The sequence below is a fragment of the Stegodyphus dumicola genome, chromosome 11 (genome assembly GCF_044657685.1).
Source record: "Stegodyphus dumicola isolate Sdum_Otavi_A_Nest chromosome 11, ASM4465768v1".
Taxonomy (NCBI): Eukaryota; Metazoa; Arthropoda; class Arachnida; order Araneae; family Eresidae; genus Stegodyphus; species Stegodyphus dumicola.
The window spans coordinates 142,512,505-142,533,649 of NC_140778.1; the positions used below are offsets into that span (position 1 = coordinate 142,512,505).

The window sequence follows — 21,145 nt, forward strand, 5'->3', positions numbered from 1 at the left end:
TTTTGTGATATCTAAAGCGTCGATAGGTAATATCGTCACCAAGAAAGGGAAAAAACGTCAAATTGGAGCCTCAAGTGGGACAAAAATTCCAAACAAGTATATAAGGAAAAAACGGACATCTTCGACTATTGCAAAGGTACGTTGTTTAATGTTAAAAGAAAATCCCCCTAGTCAAAGGACAGTTGCAAAATTATTAAAATGCTCGATGTCCACTGTAAACAAAATGATAAACGTTGATTTAAATCTTAAGAGAGCGAAAAAACGCAATGTGCATCGTCTTCTTCCAAAGCATATCGCTCAACGAAGGACAAGCTGCAGAATTCTATATGAGAAACACTTATCCAAAGAAAAATGGAAAACAATTGTCACAATAGATGAAGCATGGGTGTATTTAAATGATTGTAACAAAAAAAGAGCCATTTATTATCATAAAAGGGGAGGAAAAAATTTAAGTACATGGTTTAAAGAATCGAAGGAAAGTTTTCTAAGGGATTCATGATTGTTGCCGGTTTTTCTTATAATGGCAAGTTAAAGAGAGTGCAAAAAAATGTCAAGATTAACTCCAAATACTATCAGGAACATATTTTATTGCCAATTTTTCTGAATGAAATACCATCGCTTTACCCACAGTGCCATCAGTCTGTGAGACTCCATCAGGACAAAGCTAGCAGTCACACATCAAAATCCACTGTAAATTTCCTAAAAGAAATGGAACAAAAAATGGTATCAAGACCATACCCTTCACTGATATCCCTACTAAATCTCCCGATGTGTTACCTATGGATTTTTGTGCTTCTGGACTTTTAAAAACTGCATTATCCAAACGTTGTCCCAAAACCCTAACAGGACTTTGGAAAGCTGTTCGGGAGGAATGGGATAGAATACCTCTTCTGCCACTTCAAAAGGCATTATTATCCTGGAAATTGCGGTGTCGAAAGATAGTTCAGAATAAGGGATGTCAAACAGAACATTTAAAACACAAGAATTTCATGTAATTGAGTTTTGTGTGAGTTTGTGAGTCTAAAAAATGTGTGAACAGCCTCTGTAGGCTTTACATGCATGCTTCACTGCAGTATAGCTACAAATGATGATTCACATACCTACAAATGATGCATAAATTTTAAAATTTCTTTCAACAACAGTAAATAACATTCAGCTTTTCATAAAATAGCATTTCTTGGTTAAATAAATTCAAAACTATATTTGTTTAATTACAGTTTCAAGTATAATGTTTCTAATGTACTAAACGTAAGCAACAATACACCTTTTCCATGCAGTCTAACGAATATATAACTAATTTATATCAGGAATCAATGTGTTCCAATACTTTACCTTAATGTGCCTTAGTGTAGTAAGCTTATTATTATTATTAATTCTGCACAAATTTTTGCACATAATTAAAAATACAGATTAGAATGTCATAATAGAGTAATGATATTTAACAAATATTTGTTAATTTATTAAGTCAAAAGTCGTTAATTCGGACACCCATAATCCGGACCTCAAAGCTACAAACTTTCTGCGCATGCGCGTAACACCTTTACCGCTGCGAATTTGCGTGTGCGCAAAATACGTTTACGAATGAGCGCTTAATGTATAACAGACGGGATAAGCTAAGCTAAAATTATCTAATTATCTATTTCAGTTAATGTTGCAGATTGCGTTGTTCCTTAATCTTCGAATTGGATCCGGATTATTATTTTTTGCAGACTGATAGAGCAATTTTATAAAAGTAAGCTTGAACTTTCGATTATGTCAAATAGAATTTCCGATATATATTTACTAATATGTAAAGGATATACAAAGCGAAAGTATCTTTCGGAGTCCATTAAACAAAAAGTGGAATTGCTGCAAAAAATGGATAAAGGCATATCCTTTGTTTACTAAACTTTAACATTTGTTTATCTAAACTTTGTTTATCTTTAACGCCGCCGCGGCGTGCAATGAATTGGAAGTTGATCTGTCAGCACTATCCTTATCTTAAGAGCAGATGTTTTTATTTTATTTGGCTTATAATTGCTTACTCAATGTAGTATTTCATCTCGATGTACTCCGTCTTTGATATGATTTAAATCAAATGCCTTGTCATTATAATTCGCTTCCGATAGCAAAGAAAGTGACAGAGGTTATTGAAAACGAAAAAATTTCGATTGACAAATTAGTCGGTATTCTCGACACAGCAATTATAGGACTTGAACAGCGGAACTTTGTAACTGAACAAGAAATTATGTCTGTTTATAGAATTAAAGAATGTATTATGACATTAAAAATGAAGCAACTTAAACAACTTACATTGAAAGAAATGTTTAATAAAGTAAACAAATAAATATTAAGCTTATTTTTTGTAGATTTTGATACCCTTTAGATCATAATTGTTCTTTATTTCGTAAATTACGGTTTCATATTTTTAATTTTATAATTTCTGCATGCCATTTTACCAGATTTAAACTGATGATCTATAATCCGGAAAAATCGATAATCCGGAATCGTCGAAGTCCCGACGTGTCCGGATTAACGACTTTTGACTGTATTTCATTGAATGTGTCACTTCCCCAAGAAAAAAAGGAAAGAAAATCCATTTGAAGTTTATTTCAGCAATACATTCAAAGATATTTACAGTAAAAGATTCTGTTGTTTGTACAGCAAAGATAAATTTTCTGTTTCTTTTGAACAATAGTACATTTCAAAATGATAAGCAAAAAAGTAAATTTTAAGTTGGTTTTGCTGCCAATACAACTCCAAGTAATATTGCACCTACAGTTAACCCTTGGGCAACAATCCTAGTCCTCATCATCATCTGAGATCTCCTTTTGTTTCCTGTTCTCATAGCATACACTCCAAAACTAAGGGCCAATGTTGTAGCAACAAGACCTAAGAATATATACAATTATATATATATAAAGAGAGAGACAGAGAAAGAGATACATAGATATAGCTATATACATGTAATAAGAGCATGAAAAAGATGGAGCACTGTTGATCTGCAATACCTAAATAGGAAAGATCATAGATCCATATATACAAGAGGACGAATTTTGATTGCATAGTATGCTAATAATGCTGACTTCATAATATCTAAAAAGCTTGGCAGTGAAGGCAGTTTTAATTCCATTTTTTATTTCCAATAGACATTTGTGGCCACAATCGCTTGGCACTCTAGTCGTCCTTATTCACAGAACATTTGTATTTTTGATACTTTTGTGATAGGAAGTGAGCATGGGGAAATTACATCCTAACAGGGTAGAGAGCAAAGGTGAAGCAAAGAATATGTATTGTTATGAAGGTAAACTTCTCCTTTACAGGAGCGGCTCCATTCCAACTGCGCAAGCACGAAATATCTGTTGGCAAAGCTCGAAGCTGGTGTCGAAGTTCGAAGGTCACATTTATCAAGAGTTCATAAAACGAATATCGTTTTAAATTTCTTTAAACTTTGAAAGAAAAGAAAATATTTTTTTGTGCAAGTAAATAAATTAATGGATTAGTTATTTTCAGCAGAAAAAAGTACGAAAATCCAAGTTATCGCGAAATGTTAGAGAAGAAATGTTTTGTCAAAGACTGTTTCTTCTTAACACATACTCCTCAATTTCCTATACACATAGCGAAGGGGGAAATCTTTGCCATCAAGTTCCGTCGCCAAATCCCTTGGCGAATTTTCCCTCCGCTTTCCAGCGACATAATAGCAAATTCCAAAGGCATAATTACATTACGTCTATGGAACCTTTCCTTCTTTACATCTTTTTTTCCTTTCTTAGGCATTCTTTGGCTGAAGTGCATAGTTATCCAATATGGCACACCGTTAAGAGAAATGTTTTGGTTTAAGTTCTCAAAGTTTAGGTTCTGAATTAATTATGTCATAGCATTACGCGAGCCTTGCGAGATGGATTGATCTAGAAATTATGCAATCCAGAGAAGTTATTACAATTTTTAGACTAGAGAGGGAGAAATTAAAGAATTACAGTTAGTTTAAATTATAATTTTTATTTACATATTTATTTTATATGTATAAATACAAATATATATATATATATATATATTTGTTTTATTTAATAGCAGTGCAAGTAAATGTCATACAAATAATCTTAACAGGAAATATTAAACTGAACACAACAGTCTTATTTCTGCAGACAGCATACTAAGTTGACAACTGATATTTTTATTTTAAACTGGAATAAATGAATGGCTGTAGGTAATATTAACAGTCATGCAGGTACGTTAGGATAAATCACAGATTTCTGAACAACAGTACTTGCTGACGATTTTTCATTTTATATCTGCTTGCTGCATGTGACAAACATGCAGTGAAGGCACTTCTGATAGTATTCCCATACAGCTAAAAAGAATAATGCTATTCCAGCTTTCAGCTGCTTTACATTTGTGTTCATGCTTCAGAAATACCATTGTTACGACAAATTATTCCATTGTTCTAAACTATGGTCTTTCATATTATTTATATGACTGTTAATTTTTTATTTCATTAAATAAATTCAAATAATTATAAAAAAGTATTCTGGTTTAAAACATAGAGTGTAACCAAGAAGGTATGGAAATTTATTACAGCTAATTTCAATTGGAAACAAAATTTGTATTTTTAAAATACATAGCATTCTTTAAAAAAATAAAACTGCTACTACAGAATACTGATTAGCAAGGGTTAACTTGCATTCAAGATTTTAACCTGTGAAATTAGAAAGGAGTAACACGTAGTAGAAACTACGTTTTAAATTAATGCCCATATCAACAGAGTTTGAAGTTCCATCCATTATATCATTTTTATCAGTACATTTGTGAATTGTCCAGTCTGCAAACTTCCAAGTTAACAAAATGCTATATTTAAATACAAGAAATGCAACTCCAGGTTTGTTGTGAACCTGTGACTGGTGACAGAGGACAAGGACACATCATGTTTAGAATAGTTTTTTGTTTTGTTCCAATGACTGGCTGTAGCCGTTTATAGGCACTGACAACTACTAAGGCCAGAAGTGGAGGTTTCTTTATTATACAGGCACCTGATAGATGGGCCACCGTCACCTCCTGTGAAAGGGATGGAAAAATTACATTCATGCCATCTCCGAGCTCTTCGGTACAGCAGTCAGAGTCACTAACCACTTTCCTGTCTGGGCGGCTGTCTAATACAGATAACAAGTGTACATTCCATGTTCTCTCCTATCCAAAGCAACACCTTCTAGCAACAACAAGAGTGCCATTTCAGGAGTTTATATATTTCGAGCATAAGTTGTACAGCTAATGGTTTTTGTATTGGTTACAATGGTACATTTGGTACCTTTGGTTTTAGGTTGGTCAGCTACAATGGTACACTGCACAAAAAAAAAAAAAAAAAAAAAAAAAAAAAAAAGGAGGGGGACAGTTCTATAGCTCCCATTCTATTGGGCCGATTGACCAAATTCAAATTGCATTTTTCATGTCTCGACAGCACGACTTAGGATATATATTAGATTTATATATAGCACTATTCTAACATAGGTATTTTGACACAAAATCGGACTTTTATGAAATAACATACGAAGTTTTTCACATATTTCGATTCTACGACTCAAATTATGCCAGACTGCCAAGTTTTGTAAAAACTGTACGAGTAGTTTTTAAAAAATTAGCTCTCAAAATTTTAGCTCCTCAATGTTAATTGAATTTGGCACATATTTATTAATCTCTCTTTTTTTTTTTTATTAAACTTTTCTGATTTTTTTCCTTTCACATTTTGAAATTTAGGTTCATTTCAAATAAAATTCACCTATTTTTTGTGTTTTATTTTTTAAATTTCTATTTTTAAATAATTTTTATAAATTTTTACAAAAAGATTTTGAATTATAAACCTATAAAATTTTTACCATCATCCTAAGGTGTTGTTCTAAATATACCTGCAAAAAATTATTTTTTATTCAAAATTTTCTAAGATATACACGAATTTGCATATTTTTGTGTTTTGAAATTTGGCATCTTTTTTTAGCAATAATAACACCAAATGTGGTTTATGGATTTTTGTTACAGTGAATTGCCACAGCTATTTTTAACCTTAAATTTCAAATAAATTTTTAGGGAGAATTAATTATATAAAATTATTTCCCTCAATGATGCATAATAAATATTTATTAATACTATATGAAAAGCTATTTGTTTTTTAAATTATTGATGATATTATTCAAATTTTTAACTTAAAAAAAATTTTTTTTTCCTCTTTTGTTTTTTTTTTTAAATATTTGTAAGAGTAAATTTTTACCTTCACCGTGTTATCGTCTGCTACTTTACTTTGACTGCATTTAAACTGAATTTTCTAAAACTGAGAAAGTTTGTTTCATGTCTATTTTCACAATGTTTTTAATCAAACAGGATGTTGATAGTTTGGGTCATGTTCCAACTTTAAAAATTATATATATAAGTATAAATTTTTACATTAATCCTCTTTGAAAGAATGTTTTAAGTAGCTAATTTTCTCTCCTGTTATAGATTGTATAAAAAACATAATCTTTGATATGATTTAGATTGTTTGTAGCCGATATAATAATCGGGTCACTCAGTGGTACAGAATAAACATTGCTGGACTGTTTCATTTCTTTGTCATTTAGCAAACAAAATCTTTTAATTAAAATACTTATCCTTTGGACTTTGCTTTAAACTTTATTCATAAATAAAATGCCTAGAAAATGAAAAGCTGTCTTCAACTGAAACGCAGTTGATGTCATTGATATTTTTAAAAAAAAATGACAAGAATGCAAAATTTATGGAAATGTAACTATCGAAAAATCTTAATTTTCTTTGAGCACTGAAAATAAATGTAGAAGGAAAGAAGAAAATTAGGGAGAAAAGTAAGCAAAAATTTGAAGGGAAATTTGGCTGTCAGAAATACCAAGGTGTTTTGAAAAGTTGGATGCTTTTGAATATACTTTCAGAATACTTCAAGGAATTTGGGTGTCCAAAGAGGAAACACTTGGACGTATGCACCAGCAAATATCATCAATTGAGCTTGTCCTAACGGAAAAGACAAAAACGATATTATTGCAGATTAAAGTGAAGAGCGACTGGTTTTTGCTTGTATGTTTGTATAAATTTACATTATGTTATAGAACATCATATCATCATAAATGGAGAATCCCATGACTTCTTAGTCAAATTATTTGAATATTCAGGAATTTATCCAGTGATGTATGCGGATGTGACCTAAAGACGTTTTCCCTCTTGATGAAACCAGTCTTTCCTTTCATCTCATGCCTTAAAATGCTTAGCCACTAAAGACTGATAAAGGCTCAGACCAAGTATTGATGAAATGGATTGAATTGGATTATTAAGTTACGGCAGAGCAGGGCTATCTGCCCTAAAAGGAAGGATGCCTTCACGAAGAACTTTCTAAGGTAAACCAGGTGGCATATAAGTTATAATGAGAAAAACCACAAAAATGCCTATGCAACGAGCCCGTTCGCATGGATTCGAACCCCGGAGTAAACTACCAGTGTTCAGCGAGTTTACCGCTCGGCCGTTTGTGGGCCTTTATGGAATGAATTTATTTAAAATGAATGTCAGAAATACCAAGATGTTTCGAAAAGTTGGATGCTTTTTACTATACTTGCAGAATGCCTGAAGAAAAAGAGCAAGCTATTAAGAAGAAAAAAATAAACTTTTGCATTTTATTTTAGTATTAGCAGTTTTTAGTATTTTAATTTGTAAAAATTTAATATTCTTTTTAATTTAAAACTTTTTAATCTTATGATATTTGATTCTTGTGATTTCAAAAATACAATATTTGACTAAAATATGAATAACATTTTTAGAAACTAAGTGCAGGATGATAAAATTGTGTAAAGCAATGAGCACAATGTTAAAGCTATTTAAAGTAATATATGCAAGTCATCCTAAGTTAAATTGTCGGTTATACATCTTTCTCAATTATATATCTTTTCTGAACGGAACATTGAAAGGCATGTTAACTATGCTTTACTGTATTTTCTCTTTTAATATATTCAGTTTTAAGATGCATCGTAGTCTGGGACACAAAGTATTCTTACGAAAGAAATGCTATTCAAATAAATAAAATAAAATCCTGGAAAATTTATGTTAATAAATACTATATTTAAAATGCTCAGTTTGAATGAATAAATACAAAATTTGAAGAGTCAATGCATGTTATATAACAATTAAAATAATAGTCTAAAAATTTAAAAATTACCTAAAATAATAACTGTTAAAAAATTATAAAGAAAACTATTTGAAAAAATATACAATGCACCTTATATTTAAATTATGCAGTTCAAATGGGTAAATAGAAATTTTTAAACAAGTTATTAAAATAGTTATTTGAAAGAAACCATGCAACTTAAACAATTAAAATGAAATTCTAAAAGGAAAAAAAATTTAAAGTAATAACATAAAAATATAAAATAAAGAACATTATTTGAAAGAACATAGCGATTTTTTTTCCCTCTCATGGGGAAGGAAAATAGGTTGCCATATATTAAGAAGTTTGCCAAGTTAACTATTCTTGGCGCAAAGTGAAGAAAAAGCAGCACATAAATTTGTGAATTTCTCCATAAATTTCGCACCAAATTTTATAAAATTTCATATTTGGGCATAATTTGAGTTATAGAATCGAAATATTGAAAAAAATTAGTGTTATTTCAGAAAAAGTCATTTCATATCAAAATAACTAGGTTAGAATAGAGCTATATATAAATCTAATGTATATCCTAAGTCGCGCTTTCGAGACATGAAGTATGCAATTTTAATTTTGTCAATCGGCCCAGTAGAACGGGAGATATAGAACTGTCCCTTTTTGTGTGCGTGTATGGGTGTGTAGTGTACATGTGGTACCTTTGGAGTGGCATCTTTGGTTCCTAATCATAACATAATCATCATTCATCAAATATTTTTACTTGTACTCCAAAACACTGGCATTCTATACAAACAAATTTCAAAAAAAAAAAAAAAAAAAAGAAAAGAAAAGAAAAAAGTCCTAAATAGTGACTATGCCGCCTAAAAATAAAGCAGGCTACCCATTCCATAAGTCCATAATCAATGGTCAAGAAAACACCTGAAAAATTTAAATGTGAAACCACTTAAAAACCGGCCTAACGCCGTTTGCACTTAATTCCACCCTCCTTGAAGAAACATGGACGCTGCCTACGGTAGTCACTCACAGGACAGCCCCCGGAACTGAAGAACTTCAATCTGGAACCATTATCTTGTAAACCGGAATCAAGGCATCCTTTCACCGGACTGCAGGCATCCTTTGGAAGGGGCTGGAAACCGCTCACACACCAGCCGGTAAACCAGGAACTAGAAAAAGATTGAGCCAATGCCAATGATTTAAAAATTTCGGAGTTCCTATGGTTCAAAACCATCTACCTCCACATCAGAATTACTAAAAGCGAGCAGAAATAAGAAAAATTTGGCATAAGTGATTTACTTGATGCACACTAGAGGGAACCACAGGCCCGAGAAAGTTTAGGGATAGAGATGAGAAAATAAAAACTTAAGTTTCATAATTTTTTTATAAGTTTTTAGGTTTTTAAAATTTTTTTGTATTTTATATTTTATACTTTTTTGGTTTTTATAATTTTTTAATACACGATACAAACACTAAAGCAAAAAGCGGATAGGAAAGAGTTTACGATTAATAGGCTCATTGGCATGTGGCTTGTGTTGGATAGTGCAAATAATAAATGGGAATGCGGTGAAAATATTCTTAGGCAGATTTAGAATCTGCGGGAGATGTGATTCTTAAGTAAACAGATTGATAACTTTGCTTGAAGATCTTGATAGTGGTAGCAGAAGATGTAATAAGCAATTATATGGCAGCTCGCTGAAGAGACGTCCTTCCTTCTTGGCGCGGGAGCTGGAACTGATGTTGAGAGGGCGTGTCTTGCCCTTTTGGATGGAGGGTAGATGCCGAACTCTCGGCCAATCACGGCTCTCGGTCTCTTCTGTGAGCTGCGAATAGCAGGATCGTATGCTGGAATCCGCTGAAGTGCTCGGTTATCAATCTGTTCAATTTTGAGGAATAAATTTTGACTAAGCTTTTTAATATGGTAATCTACAGGTTTAATGTTTAGGTCCGAATGAATCACATCTGTACGGACGTACCAGGCTGCATTCAGGGCCATACGTAGGGTCTTACTTTGAAAAGATTGAAGTTTTTTGATATGAGTTTTTGCAGCAGTACCCCAGATTGTACATGCATACATGAAGACAGGTCTTATAATTGATGTATAGAGAAGAATTTTGTTTTTAATTGACAGTTGGCTCTTCCGAGCTAAAAATGGGTAAAGTTGGGCTCTAGCACCTTTCGCTTTATTGAGAACACTTTCAACGTGAAGGCGCCAGGTTAATTTAGAATCAAGTACAACTCCTAGGTACTTGTAAGAATTTGACCAGGGAAAATAATCGTCGAAAAACTTTAAGTTAATGGAAGGGTACGGGAGGGGGCTACGTTTGAATATCATAGCAGCACATTTAGCAACATTAATTTTGATTTTCCAAGTGATGAGCCAGTGCTCAAGGCTAGAGAGATAACTCTGAATGGTTTGGACCAAGTTTTCAAGGCGTTTGTGTTGAGCTAGGATGGCCGTATCATCTGCATAAAGTGCAAGAGTGATACTAGGTGATTTTGGTATGTCATTTATAAAAATGTTGAACAAAATTGGGCCTAAAAGTGACCCTTGGGGGACGCCGCTGAGTATGGGACGGGGTGCCGAAATGAAAGAATTAACTCTACAGAAAAAGATCTATTAGTGAGGTACGAATTAATTATATGAATTAAATGGGCCGAAACGTCAAGTCGTATGAGCTTGATAATAATTCCTATATGCCAAGTCCTAGCAAATGCTTTGGCTATGTCAAGAAATAAAGCGCCAGTAAGCATTTTGTTACGAAACCCTTCGTGAATGAACTCCACTGTCCTCAGCAGCTGGTGCGTGGTGCAGTGTTTTGCTCGAAATCCAAATTGTTCATCAATCAGAACGTTGTGATTTCGGAGAAAATCATTCAGGCGTTTAAGTAACACAAACTCGTATATCTCAGATAACGAGGATAGGAGGCTGATAGGTCGATAATTTTGAGGGTTAGAAAGGCTTTGGCCTGGTTTTGGAATAGGCACAATAAGTGCTTGTTTCCAGCTTTGAGGAAAATAGCAATGCTGTATCATAAAATTTATAAGCATTACTAAGAAAAATAGATAGTTGGTGGGTAAATTTTTAATCATACGATTAGAAATAGAGTCCATACCAGGGGCTTTTTTGGGTTTGAGCTTGGTAATGTATTCACTTACCTCGCTCATGGATGTATAGTGTATATCTCTCGCGAAAGGCGAGGAGAGGAAACGTTCAACATCTTGTGGGAAAGAACTTGCGCTGTTCCCAAAAATTCCTTCATTATGTGGTGTAAATTGAGTTTGAAGAGAATCCGCAATTAATTCGGATTTCTCAGCGTCTGTGTGAGCCACCGCTGCGTCCGTAGCTAAGGACGGAATGTTAGATTTGTGTTTGCGTAGGCGGGCTGATGCGCGCCAAAGACTGTTATCATTGGTCGTTAAGGACTGAATGTAATTTGTGTATTGTGATTGGAAGAACTGGTCACATGATGCCTTGATCTCATTTTGGAGAGTACGGAGTTGAATTTTTAAGCCAGGATTTCTATTTCTTTGCCAAAGTCTCCGTACTTTATTCTTTTCTTTAATTTTGAGTTTAATTTCTTGAGGTATTTTACGAAAATTGGGTCTGAGGGTGGGTTTTGATACTTCTTTATAAGTATCAGTTAGGGTGTTCGTTAATTGATCTACTGCTTTGTCAATATCATGGCTGGATTTAATTTCGAGGGAGGGTATGCTTTTAGAATTTAATTTAAAGCGAAAATTGTCCCAATTTGTAGAGACGAGTGCCGGAAAATTTTGAGTAAAAATAGTACAGCTAAGGTCGATGGTTACGGGGTTGTGATCTGATGATAAACAATTTTCAACAGTCACTTGATATCCAAAAGGCATGTTTCTAAAGAGTGCCAAATCTATAAAAGAGGGGGCACCCCGTGAACCATATCTAGTGGGGGAATCCGGCGCAATGATTTTAATTTGGGCGCACTGAGCCCATTTTAGGAGGCCACGACCAGCAGGGTTTGATCTATGGCAACGCCAATGCTGGTGGTGACAATTTAAATCACCAGCTATGATAAGATTATTTGAAAAATTGAGCAGTTTATTAAAATCGACCACAGGAAAATTTCCACCTGGTGGAAGATAGGCAGAGATCATGACTAGGGATGGCGAATTTTGAATAAAAATTTCGATAATTGTTGCTTCAAGTTTGCTCATATTTGGAGTGTCAATTCTGCGATGCGGGATTGAATTTTTTATGTAAATACAAGTGCCACCATGATAAACATCACGTGTATTCGAAGCTTGCCTGTCATTTTTATAAAGTGCATAATTTACAAGCTTGGGAGCTCTCCCTGGCTGGAGTTTGGTCTCTTGGACAAAAATGATATCAAAATCCTTCTCTTCTACATAGTCTCTAAACTCATGAAATTTGGAAAGAATGCCATTTGCATTCCAGGTGCATAGTTTAAGATTTTTCAACCCTTTCAAAGTATTGAATTTTAATGGATGTGGGAATCAGAGAATTGGAGAGTGACATAGCTCTCAAAGATGTAGTAGGCCGCGTCAGCACCAGATGGAGCCACTCTGAGCTGCGGTAAGGCGTTTTTGAATGCCAAAAGTAATTTGCTCTGGTCAATACCAGGCTGGTTAGAAATTTGGATTATAGCCAAAAGGATTTCGGTGCAATTTAGATTCGAATTTACTCCAGTGGGGACCGATAAATTTGGAATAAGTGGGGGTGCAGTCTGTTGCATACCCGTAAGGGCAGCAGAGTAGGATACTCCAGGACGAGTATTATTTGCACTGGGAGTGTGTGCAGCCGGCAGTGTTGGAAATGAATTGTGTTGTATATTAAATTTGTTCGTGTTGCCAACGGTCTGACTGGGTTTTGTACTTGGCTTTGGTGGTTGACGATTTTTGGATCCAGGGAATCTTGGACAGGATCTCCAGTTTGCTGCGTGGCTCCCGGAACAGTTGGCACATTTGTTGGGTTCTTCGAAGGGCTTGGTGCATTCTTTCGCCTGATGCGGACCAGCGCATCTAACACATCGTTGGGGTAACGTGCAGACCTCCGAAGAATGAAAGAATCCCTGGCAACGCCAGCATTGGGAGGGACCTTTCTGCCCTTTGAAGTGTTCCATCACCACTTCTGTGCCAAGGAGTTCGGTGACTGAATATATTTCCGATGCTTTGAGGCTGTTATGTATCTGGAGATAGAAGAGTGGCATCGGCATTTTTGTCTTGAATTTTTTCAGCTGCGATATCTTATGGATTTTAAAACCAAGTACTTCGACCGCAGTCTGCACAACGTTGATCGGTGTGTTGGAGGGTAATCCCCTAATGACCACTTTGAGTGGTCTGTCAGATTTTAGTGTGTGTGACTTAAATTGAATGTTGTTTTCGGTGAGAAATCTAACGACTGTCCGATAATCTGTTTCGTTAGTGGTGGTGAGGCGTAGAAATTCAATGTCTTGTTTGGATTGGACAGTCGGTGCGTGTCTGCGTAGCTGATTCAGTAAAAAGAACCAATCAGCACGCGGTTTAATGAAGATGGGTGGTGGTGTCTGAGTTTTAGGTGTTGTAGTTTCAGCCGGCTGCTGCGTTAAGTTTTCTGTGGTTTCTGTGACGTTTTGAATGTTAGTGTAAGAGTTTGTAATTGTAATGTTGTTAGAGTTTTCTTTAGTGTTGGGTGGTTTCTTTGCAATCAAATGTTTAGGGGGGATTGCAAAGCCGTCACTGTCGACTGGCCTGGATCTTTTTTTGGTATCAGTCTGAGAAGTTTCTTTGGGTGGGTCTGAGGATGAGGGTGAGGTAGATTTTGGATTATTGTTTTCAGGTTCAGAGGTTTTGGTGGTCTTTTGAAATTCCTTAATGAATTCATCTTCTGTAGCTGGTAGAGTGAAGAGGTTAATGTTGAGGCGGGTGCAAAGTGTGTGTAAGGAAAATAAAATTTTCTCACCCTCATCCTGTAGTTGTTTCATCATCAGGTCTTTGTTGGGAGTTTCAGATCTCTGTAGACGCTGAATGTCGAAGAGAAGATCAGTGTGCCGGGTCTTTAGCGCGTATATTTGAAGTGCACTTTTTGAGAGTTCTTGGGCTGAAGGAGAAGCAGGAGGAGTTGAGTTCGTAGTATCCATATCTGTAAGAACTTGCAAAGGTTGCGAAGTCGAGTGATTGCCTGCTGGCGGCGCCGTATTCGTGGTATCCGTTTTCGCATTGCGGAGCTCTGAGCTCGCACGTCTGTCGCTCGTGGCGTCCATGACGCGAATCAATGACTGTAAAAAGATTGAGCCAGAGCGACGCGAGATACTTATGGCAGAAGTAGGAATGACGTCATCTCACGGCAACCAATCAGCTATCGGCACGAATCGGCTTTTCAGATGACGTAACATTGTTTCGTTTTTGCATCTCAATTAGGTTGAGACAGTCCGTTTTCAATGCAAACAGTGGCAGCAAGAAAAAGAAGTAGAAGTAACTACTATGTTATATTAAAATAAGGACTAAACTAAATAAAACATTTCAAGGAGGAGAGATGATGCATTAAAAAGTTTGAAAATAAGCTATATTTTCCAACATCTTCTTTCAAGTTCACGATTCCCGTTGTTGTATTTTCTGAGCTTTGTTATTTCATGAGATTATTTGGTACCCTTTGACGCGCGGTGGTCGCGCCCTGAAACCACCATTTTCCGAATTTTTTTTCCTCCTCTTTTTTCCGAAATTTTTGAATGAAAATGAATTGATTACTGATCTTTTACATCTAAATAACACAAAATGACTGTAGAATCATATATGTTTTAGGTATTAATACTTCAGATCGGATGCCTTTTAAAATTCGTTTTCGATGAGACAAAATAACTTAATTTTATTAATATAAACAACTTTAAATTTCAAAAGTTAGTCATCGCACATCATGATTTCTATCATAAGCAATAAAAAAATTGCAGTAATTAAACTGCATATATAAAAAAAAAACCCTCTATATGTATGGCATTTGCTTTGTGGTTTCAGGGCTCGACCACTGCCCCACTAGAGCATTGTGTCACAATGCTGTAGAGGCTGAGTGGTCGCCCCTTGAAACCACAGCTCTTCACAATGGCGTTTGCTTGCTTCTCAAATAGAAATGTTTATTTTTACCCGGATATAGATAAGGGGTTTTGAAACCACAGAGTTATTTTATTACTAAACAATACATGCACCTGCCCAGTAAGAAGGTCTTTCTTTTCCAAATACCTTTCTCTGACATCAACACACTTGCTCCCCAAGCTAGTATTGTGATTTTATAAATTATTTCGTGTGGTTTAAATTTAATGTAAATATACTTTGCTATAATTAAAAATAGAAATTGCGTAAAAGTTTTATTTAAATTAAAAATATTTTCTGAATATTTAGGGACGAAATACGAATAAAATGAGTACGAATGGGAAACGAACGATCCGTACAAAGCCAAAAAGACCAAGCTCCCCATTAACTTAAAAAAACTGCCAATTTCATGTGCCAGATGAAAAGAAACTAAATAACGCTGGACATATACCAGTGAAATTTAAATCCAGGCAGTGTACATTTTGTAGCACAAGGAAGAAACCTCATAGAACAAGATGCATGTGCGAAACGTGCAGTGTGGGTCTATGCATGTGCCAAAAAGACAAAACATGCTTTGAACAGTGTCACAAAAAAAAAATTGTTCTTTGAAATAAAAAAAAAACACTGAGTTCTTTTTTATCCTAATTTTATTGAGTTTTTTAATCCATTTATCCAAATGTCCTTATTATGTAGGTACTTGTATTTTCACTGCTATAGAAAAATTACATAAATTGTTTATTTTTAAATTTTTTCTGACGATTCACTTTGTAAAATAATGTAAAAAAATTATATATAATGCAATTCTTACATACATTTTTTTAAAATCCGTAAATTTCGTTATTTATTGGAAACGTGCGCGGAAAATAGTAAGTTTTTTCCCTACTACATCAGTAAGTTTCATAGTCCTAGACGCGCGGTGGTTTCACAGTGCGACCACCACCCACAGAACAATGGGCAAGAGTAGATTTTTTTTAAATTCATATATTATTTGTCTCTAGGATCATAATATTCAATTTCTAGAGTTTTTAGTTAAAAAAATTATAAAAATAATATCGCGCGCGCGTCAAAGGGTTAATACAATTACAGATTAGAAATGCACTCATGATTTTACTGCTTGCAACGTTGAAAAACGTAAACACATTGCATTGACAGTAATGCAAAAAGTGCAAATTCTGCAAAAGATGGAGACAGGTGCTACTCCTCGGTTTATAGCAGAATCATATGGAATTGCGATACGATTGTGTATGATATACGGAAAAATAAAGAAAAGCTGTTGAAATTTTACAGCAACTGTGATTCTAACACCGGAATCCGAAACCGGAAATCTTTGCATGAGGTGAAATCGGCAAACCTCGATGCTGTGTGCTCAATATATAATACAATGAATAATATAATCAATTTATATATGTAAATAATAATTTAATGCATATAATAAGTTATTGCAATAATGTATATAATAATTTAATTAAATGTATCTAATACGCCTTATTTATTTTGCACTTTTAGTCTGAATATTATGATTTATCTTTTCTGTCCTGAAATCTGCAAAGTCTTAAAATCCTCACAACCTCTGGTCCCAAGCTTTGCGGATTTCTGGAATTTTACTGTACCATAAAACTAAACATACATACACATAAATATAAACATACAACACAAAACTATACATGTAAAGAAATGTTTAAATAAATAAAAATAATTTTTAAATAAATAAGGTAGAGTAAACTGTGGCTTTTTCATGACTACATAGTTATTCTATATTGTACAGCTGTCAGTTCATGATTTAGAGTTTTTAACAGTTTTTAGAATGTCTGTAAGTTAATAAGTTAATAATTTTCTGATGTAAACATTATCACTGCTGAGAAAGTTCAGTAGATAATGTGGAAAAATAAAATCCATTATGAAATGGTAGCTTAGTGATTATTTTAATTGACTATCACTGAAAACTTCTACAAATTTACTATCAGAATCGTTTCCCTCCATTTTATTTCAATTAATGACATTAGATGTTATTTAAAGTTTAAGGGCAGTTCAGACTGGGGTCTATCTGAGTGAGTGGAGACAAATGTTACACCAAATGCAGATACAGAGAGATGGAAAAACCAATTTTTCAACATAGCAGAGTTACGATTTCCTCGTAGGAAATCTCAACTTTGTGAATAGTAGACAAATGGAACTGACCAGTCAAGAAACAAGGAAATCATGATCATCGTCAGTGCACCAAGTTTTAAAAAACAGCAAGAATGATAACCTGAACCAGACAGAGCTTATTGGAAAGATGGCTTAGAATAAAAGCAACACTTTTTCTAAAGGAAATTGCTGTAGGTGTAAAACAATGTCACATGATGTGAAAAAAAAAAGTATTGATATATACATGCATATTATGCTTTTGATTATGAAACTGCAACCAAGCAATGCGATTTAGAGCCAATTATGAATAAGGGTGCCATAACAATATACTCATATTATTCATGCTTTCGTTAATACAATCCGGATTTATTCGCTGTAAACCACATTTTATTTTTATAAACAAGGATATAAATTAACTGCTGTTGCTGTATTTTCTGCTTGCATTTTGATAAAAATAATTTAAATTGAGATCTACCCTCTACAAAAGTTACAGGATCCTACTGTGGAAATTATTTTGATTAATTGATAGATGACGCTAGCATTGCATGTTGAACGCGACGTGACATGCCGTCTGAATTTACCTAGACTCTCCGCAAGCAGCTCGGCACATGGTTGTTTAGATGCTTCACACACTTTAGGAACATTTCGGTTCCTATTTAAAAGATTTCGATTTTCGAAGCATGTAGATTTGTTAGATAAGCGAACCACCGAATGCTGTGAATTTTAGAGTATTTTAAAACAGCTAGTGCATAAAGCCAAAAATTGGATTTAGCACATTGCAAGTGTGCGAAGACAGGAAAAGGTAAGACTAAATTTTCTATTTTGTAAAGTAATGGTGGAAGAGTCTGTTGGTAAATTAAAATTGGAAAGAAAAGTTATCAGGACCACCATGTCCGAGATTCTAAAAAAAAAAATTGAAACGGAGTTCAATAAAGAAGAAATTGATACAAGTACATTAGAAGAAAGTTTAGACCAATTAATCACGAAATCGAAAGCTATGAGTGAGTTAGATGCTCAGATAGAGCGTGACTTGAAATCAGAGGCAGAAGAGTTTGAAACAGAAATTCTATCTTGTATCGAATACGAAGAGAAAATTTAGTTATGGCAATTCAGAGCAAATAAAAAATTGAAAGAACTAAATAAAGTAACAAATTCGGATAATGAAAACTCTCTTAATGAAACTAATTCTAAAATTGAAAGCAATAAATGTACGCGTCTGCCAAAATTAACCATCGCTAAATTTTATGGAGATTTTACCCAATGGAGTTTTTGGAACTCTTTCAAAGTAGAAATTAATTATTTCAAATCGTACTTATGTGGCAACGCTGCAAACTCAATAGAAGGTTTTTGTACTTCAGAACCAAATTCTGATGAAGTTATCGAAATACTTAAAAACAGGTTTGGTAGGAAAGATATAATTATAAACTCACACATGCAAAAACTCCCGAATCTTACCCCGGTAACCAAATCCAGTGACACTTTAAAAGTTCGCAAACTTTGTAACACTATAGAAACTCAAATACGCAGCTTGAAATCATTAGAAGTCACACCAGATAATACAGTTATACGTTGATTCCGGCCATAATGAAAATTCTGCCCTCTGATATAACCTTAGAATTCAACCGTAAAACAGTTCATCTTTTTTAATGTTGACGAATTAGTGCAGTTTGTTTGTTTATAACTGGAAAGTCACGGGAGAAGCCATCTTTTGCTCTCCACTCATACATCAGAAAACACTTCCTGTGTTTATAAAGAGAAGGGAGGGAAGGGGAGTGTCGCCCATTCCACTTACCAGCTTTTGGCAGCGGTTAAAGAAAACAAAACTACTAATTGGTGTCTGTTTTGTAATACATCCAAACATGTCACTGAAGACTGACTCATTGACAGTTGATGAGAGGAGATATTTATTACGTAAGCAAGCAAGATGTTACCTTTGTCTTAAATCAAATCACCGCATGAAGCAATGTAGAAGCGATCTTGTCTGCTCCAAGTGCAAAGGTTGACATAACCGTTCAATATGCTTTCGCACTGAGAAAGAACTGAATGAAAAAAATAAAAGTATAGAAGATTCGCATGTTCTTTCGGCATTCTTACGCAGCAATATTAAAACTACTTTGCTTCAAATGTGTTGCGTAACACTTCGAACAAATACATAATTGCTTTTAATTAGAGCTCTACTGGATTCAGGTAGTATGTATTCCTTCCTGAGAAAAGAAATCATGGATAAATTGAAGCTTCCTGTCATTCGAACAGAGACTCTTTTGGTATTCACGTTTGGAAATAAAACACCCATTAGAAAAACATTTGACGTTGTTAAGATAAAATTTCAAAACAAGGGAACACCGAATTTGAAAATCGAAACTGAAGCCCTTGTGCTGAACAAATTTCAAGCTCTGATTTACCACCTCCTAATCTGGATAGACAAATTTTAGGCAAACAGTTAGAAGGTTTACAACTCTCAGACTCTTGGGATTGCAAAGAAAAAAATTACTCTTTTGATAGGAGATAATTATTATGATATAGTGACTGAGAAACTTATAAAGCGATTTCAGAATAACCCCGAACTTTTTTATTCGTACCACACAGTTCTACAAGATTATTTACAACAAAACATCATTGAACTAGTTCCAGACACTGTTGATAGTGAATCTCAAATCACATTTTATTTGCCTCACAGAGAAATCGTTCGTAGTGATTGAATTACTAGTAAACTACGTATCGTATTCAACGTGTCTCCACATGGACCTGGTGAAATTTCGTTGAATGACTGCTTGTATATTGGTCCAAATTTTTATCCTGACATTTTCGAACTTCTATTGGCCTTCAGGCTTCATCCTGTAGCATTTACAAGTGACATAAAGCAGGCTTTTCTGCAGATAGAAGTAGAGAAGAAAGATGGAGATGTAACGCGTTTGCTGTTTACTAACTTACCGATTCACTCGTGTGTTATTTGGCGTAAATAGCAGTCCATTTTTACTGGCTGCAACCATTAAACACCATTTGAAACAATATGAGAAAACCTACCCTGCCACTTGCGAATTTCTAAATGATCACATTTATCTAGATGACATCACTGGAGAACACCAAAACGTTGAACTTGCTTTCAATACCAGTTTAAAATGCGTCAGCACTTTTAGAGATGATAGTATGATTCTACATAAATGGCATACCAATTCTCAAGCACTGCACGAATTATGGATTACAGGTCTTGAATCCAAGGAATGTCCTCAAGTTTCGGAAGCTAGAAATCCTTCATTGAATGTGTCAGGAGTCGCCTGGGACAACAAAAATGACTCAACTTACTTTGATGTAAAAAATTTGACAACATTTCTATCAAAACAAGTTAATACTAAATGTTTTGTCTTACAAGCAATAGGACGAATTTTTGACCCTGTAGGTCCATTGTCAACGTTTGTACTTAGAGTCAAAATCATATTGCAACAAATTTGGACACTTGCTTTAGATTGAGATAATGAACTACCAGAAAATTTATATTCTGTATGGAAAAAGTGGTGCAAAGAAGTTTCTAATTTAGATGAAATTGGTATTCCACAATATTATTTTTCTGCAATCGGTAACAGTGATGTGGGAAAGATTGAGCTGCACTGTTTTTCTGACGCTAGCAAAAAGGCATATGGTACAGTAGCGTACCTGCGTATAATTTCTAGCAATGAACAAATATTTACGGTTTTTGTTGCCTCGAAGACTAGAGTAGCACCTTTAAAACCACTCACCTTAACCAGGTTGGAACTAATGGTAGCTCTTTTGTCAGCCAAATTAGACAATAGCATCACTAAAGTTTTGAAGTTACAACTTTCTTGTTTTTTTCTGGACTGATTCGAAAAT

The 21,145-nt window shown here is 34.4% G+C and overlaps 1 protein-coding gene across 1 annotated transcript in view; it reads right to left on the bottom strand.

The window, feature by feature from the left end:
* Nucleotides 1–2,574: 2,574 nt before the first annotated feature.
* Nucleotides 2,575–21,145, bottom strand: part of LOC118205133 (HIG1 domain family member 2A, mitochondrial) — a 33,812-nt gene continuing 15,241 nt past the window's right edge. Inside the window, exon 2 of the mRNA XM_035377422.2 lies at nucleotides 2,575–2,871. Coding sequence (XP_035233313.1) covers nucleotides 2,711–2,871 — 161 coding nt within the window. The 3' untranslated portion in view covers nucleotides 2,575–2,710. The remainder of the gene's footprint in view (nucleotides 2,872–21,145) is intronic.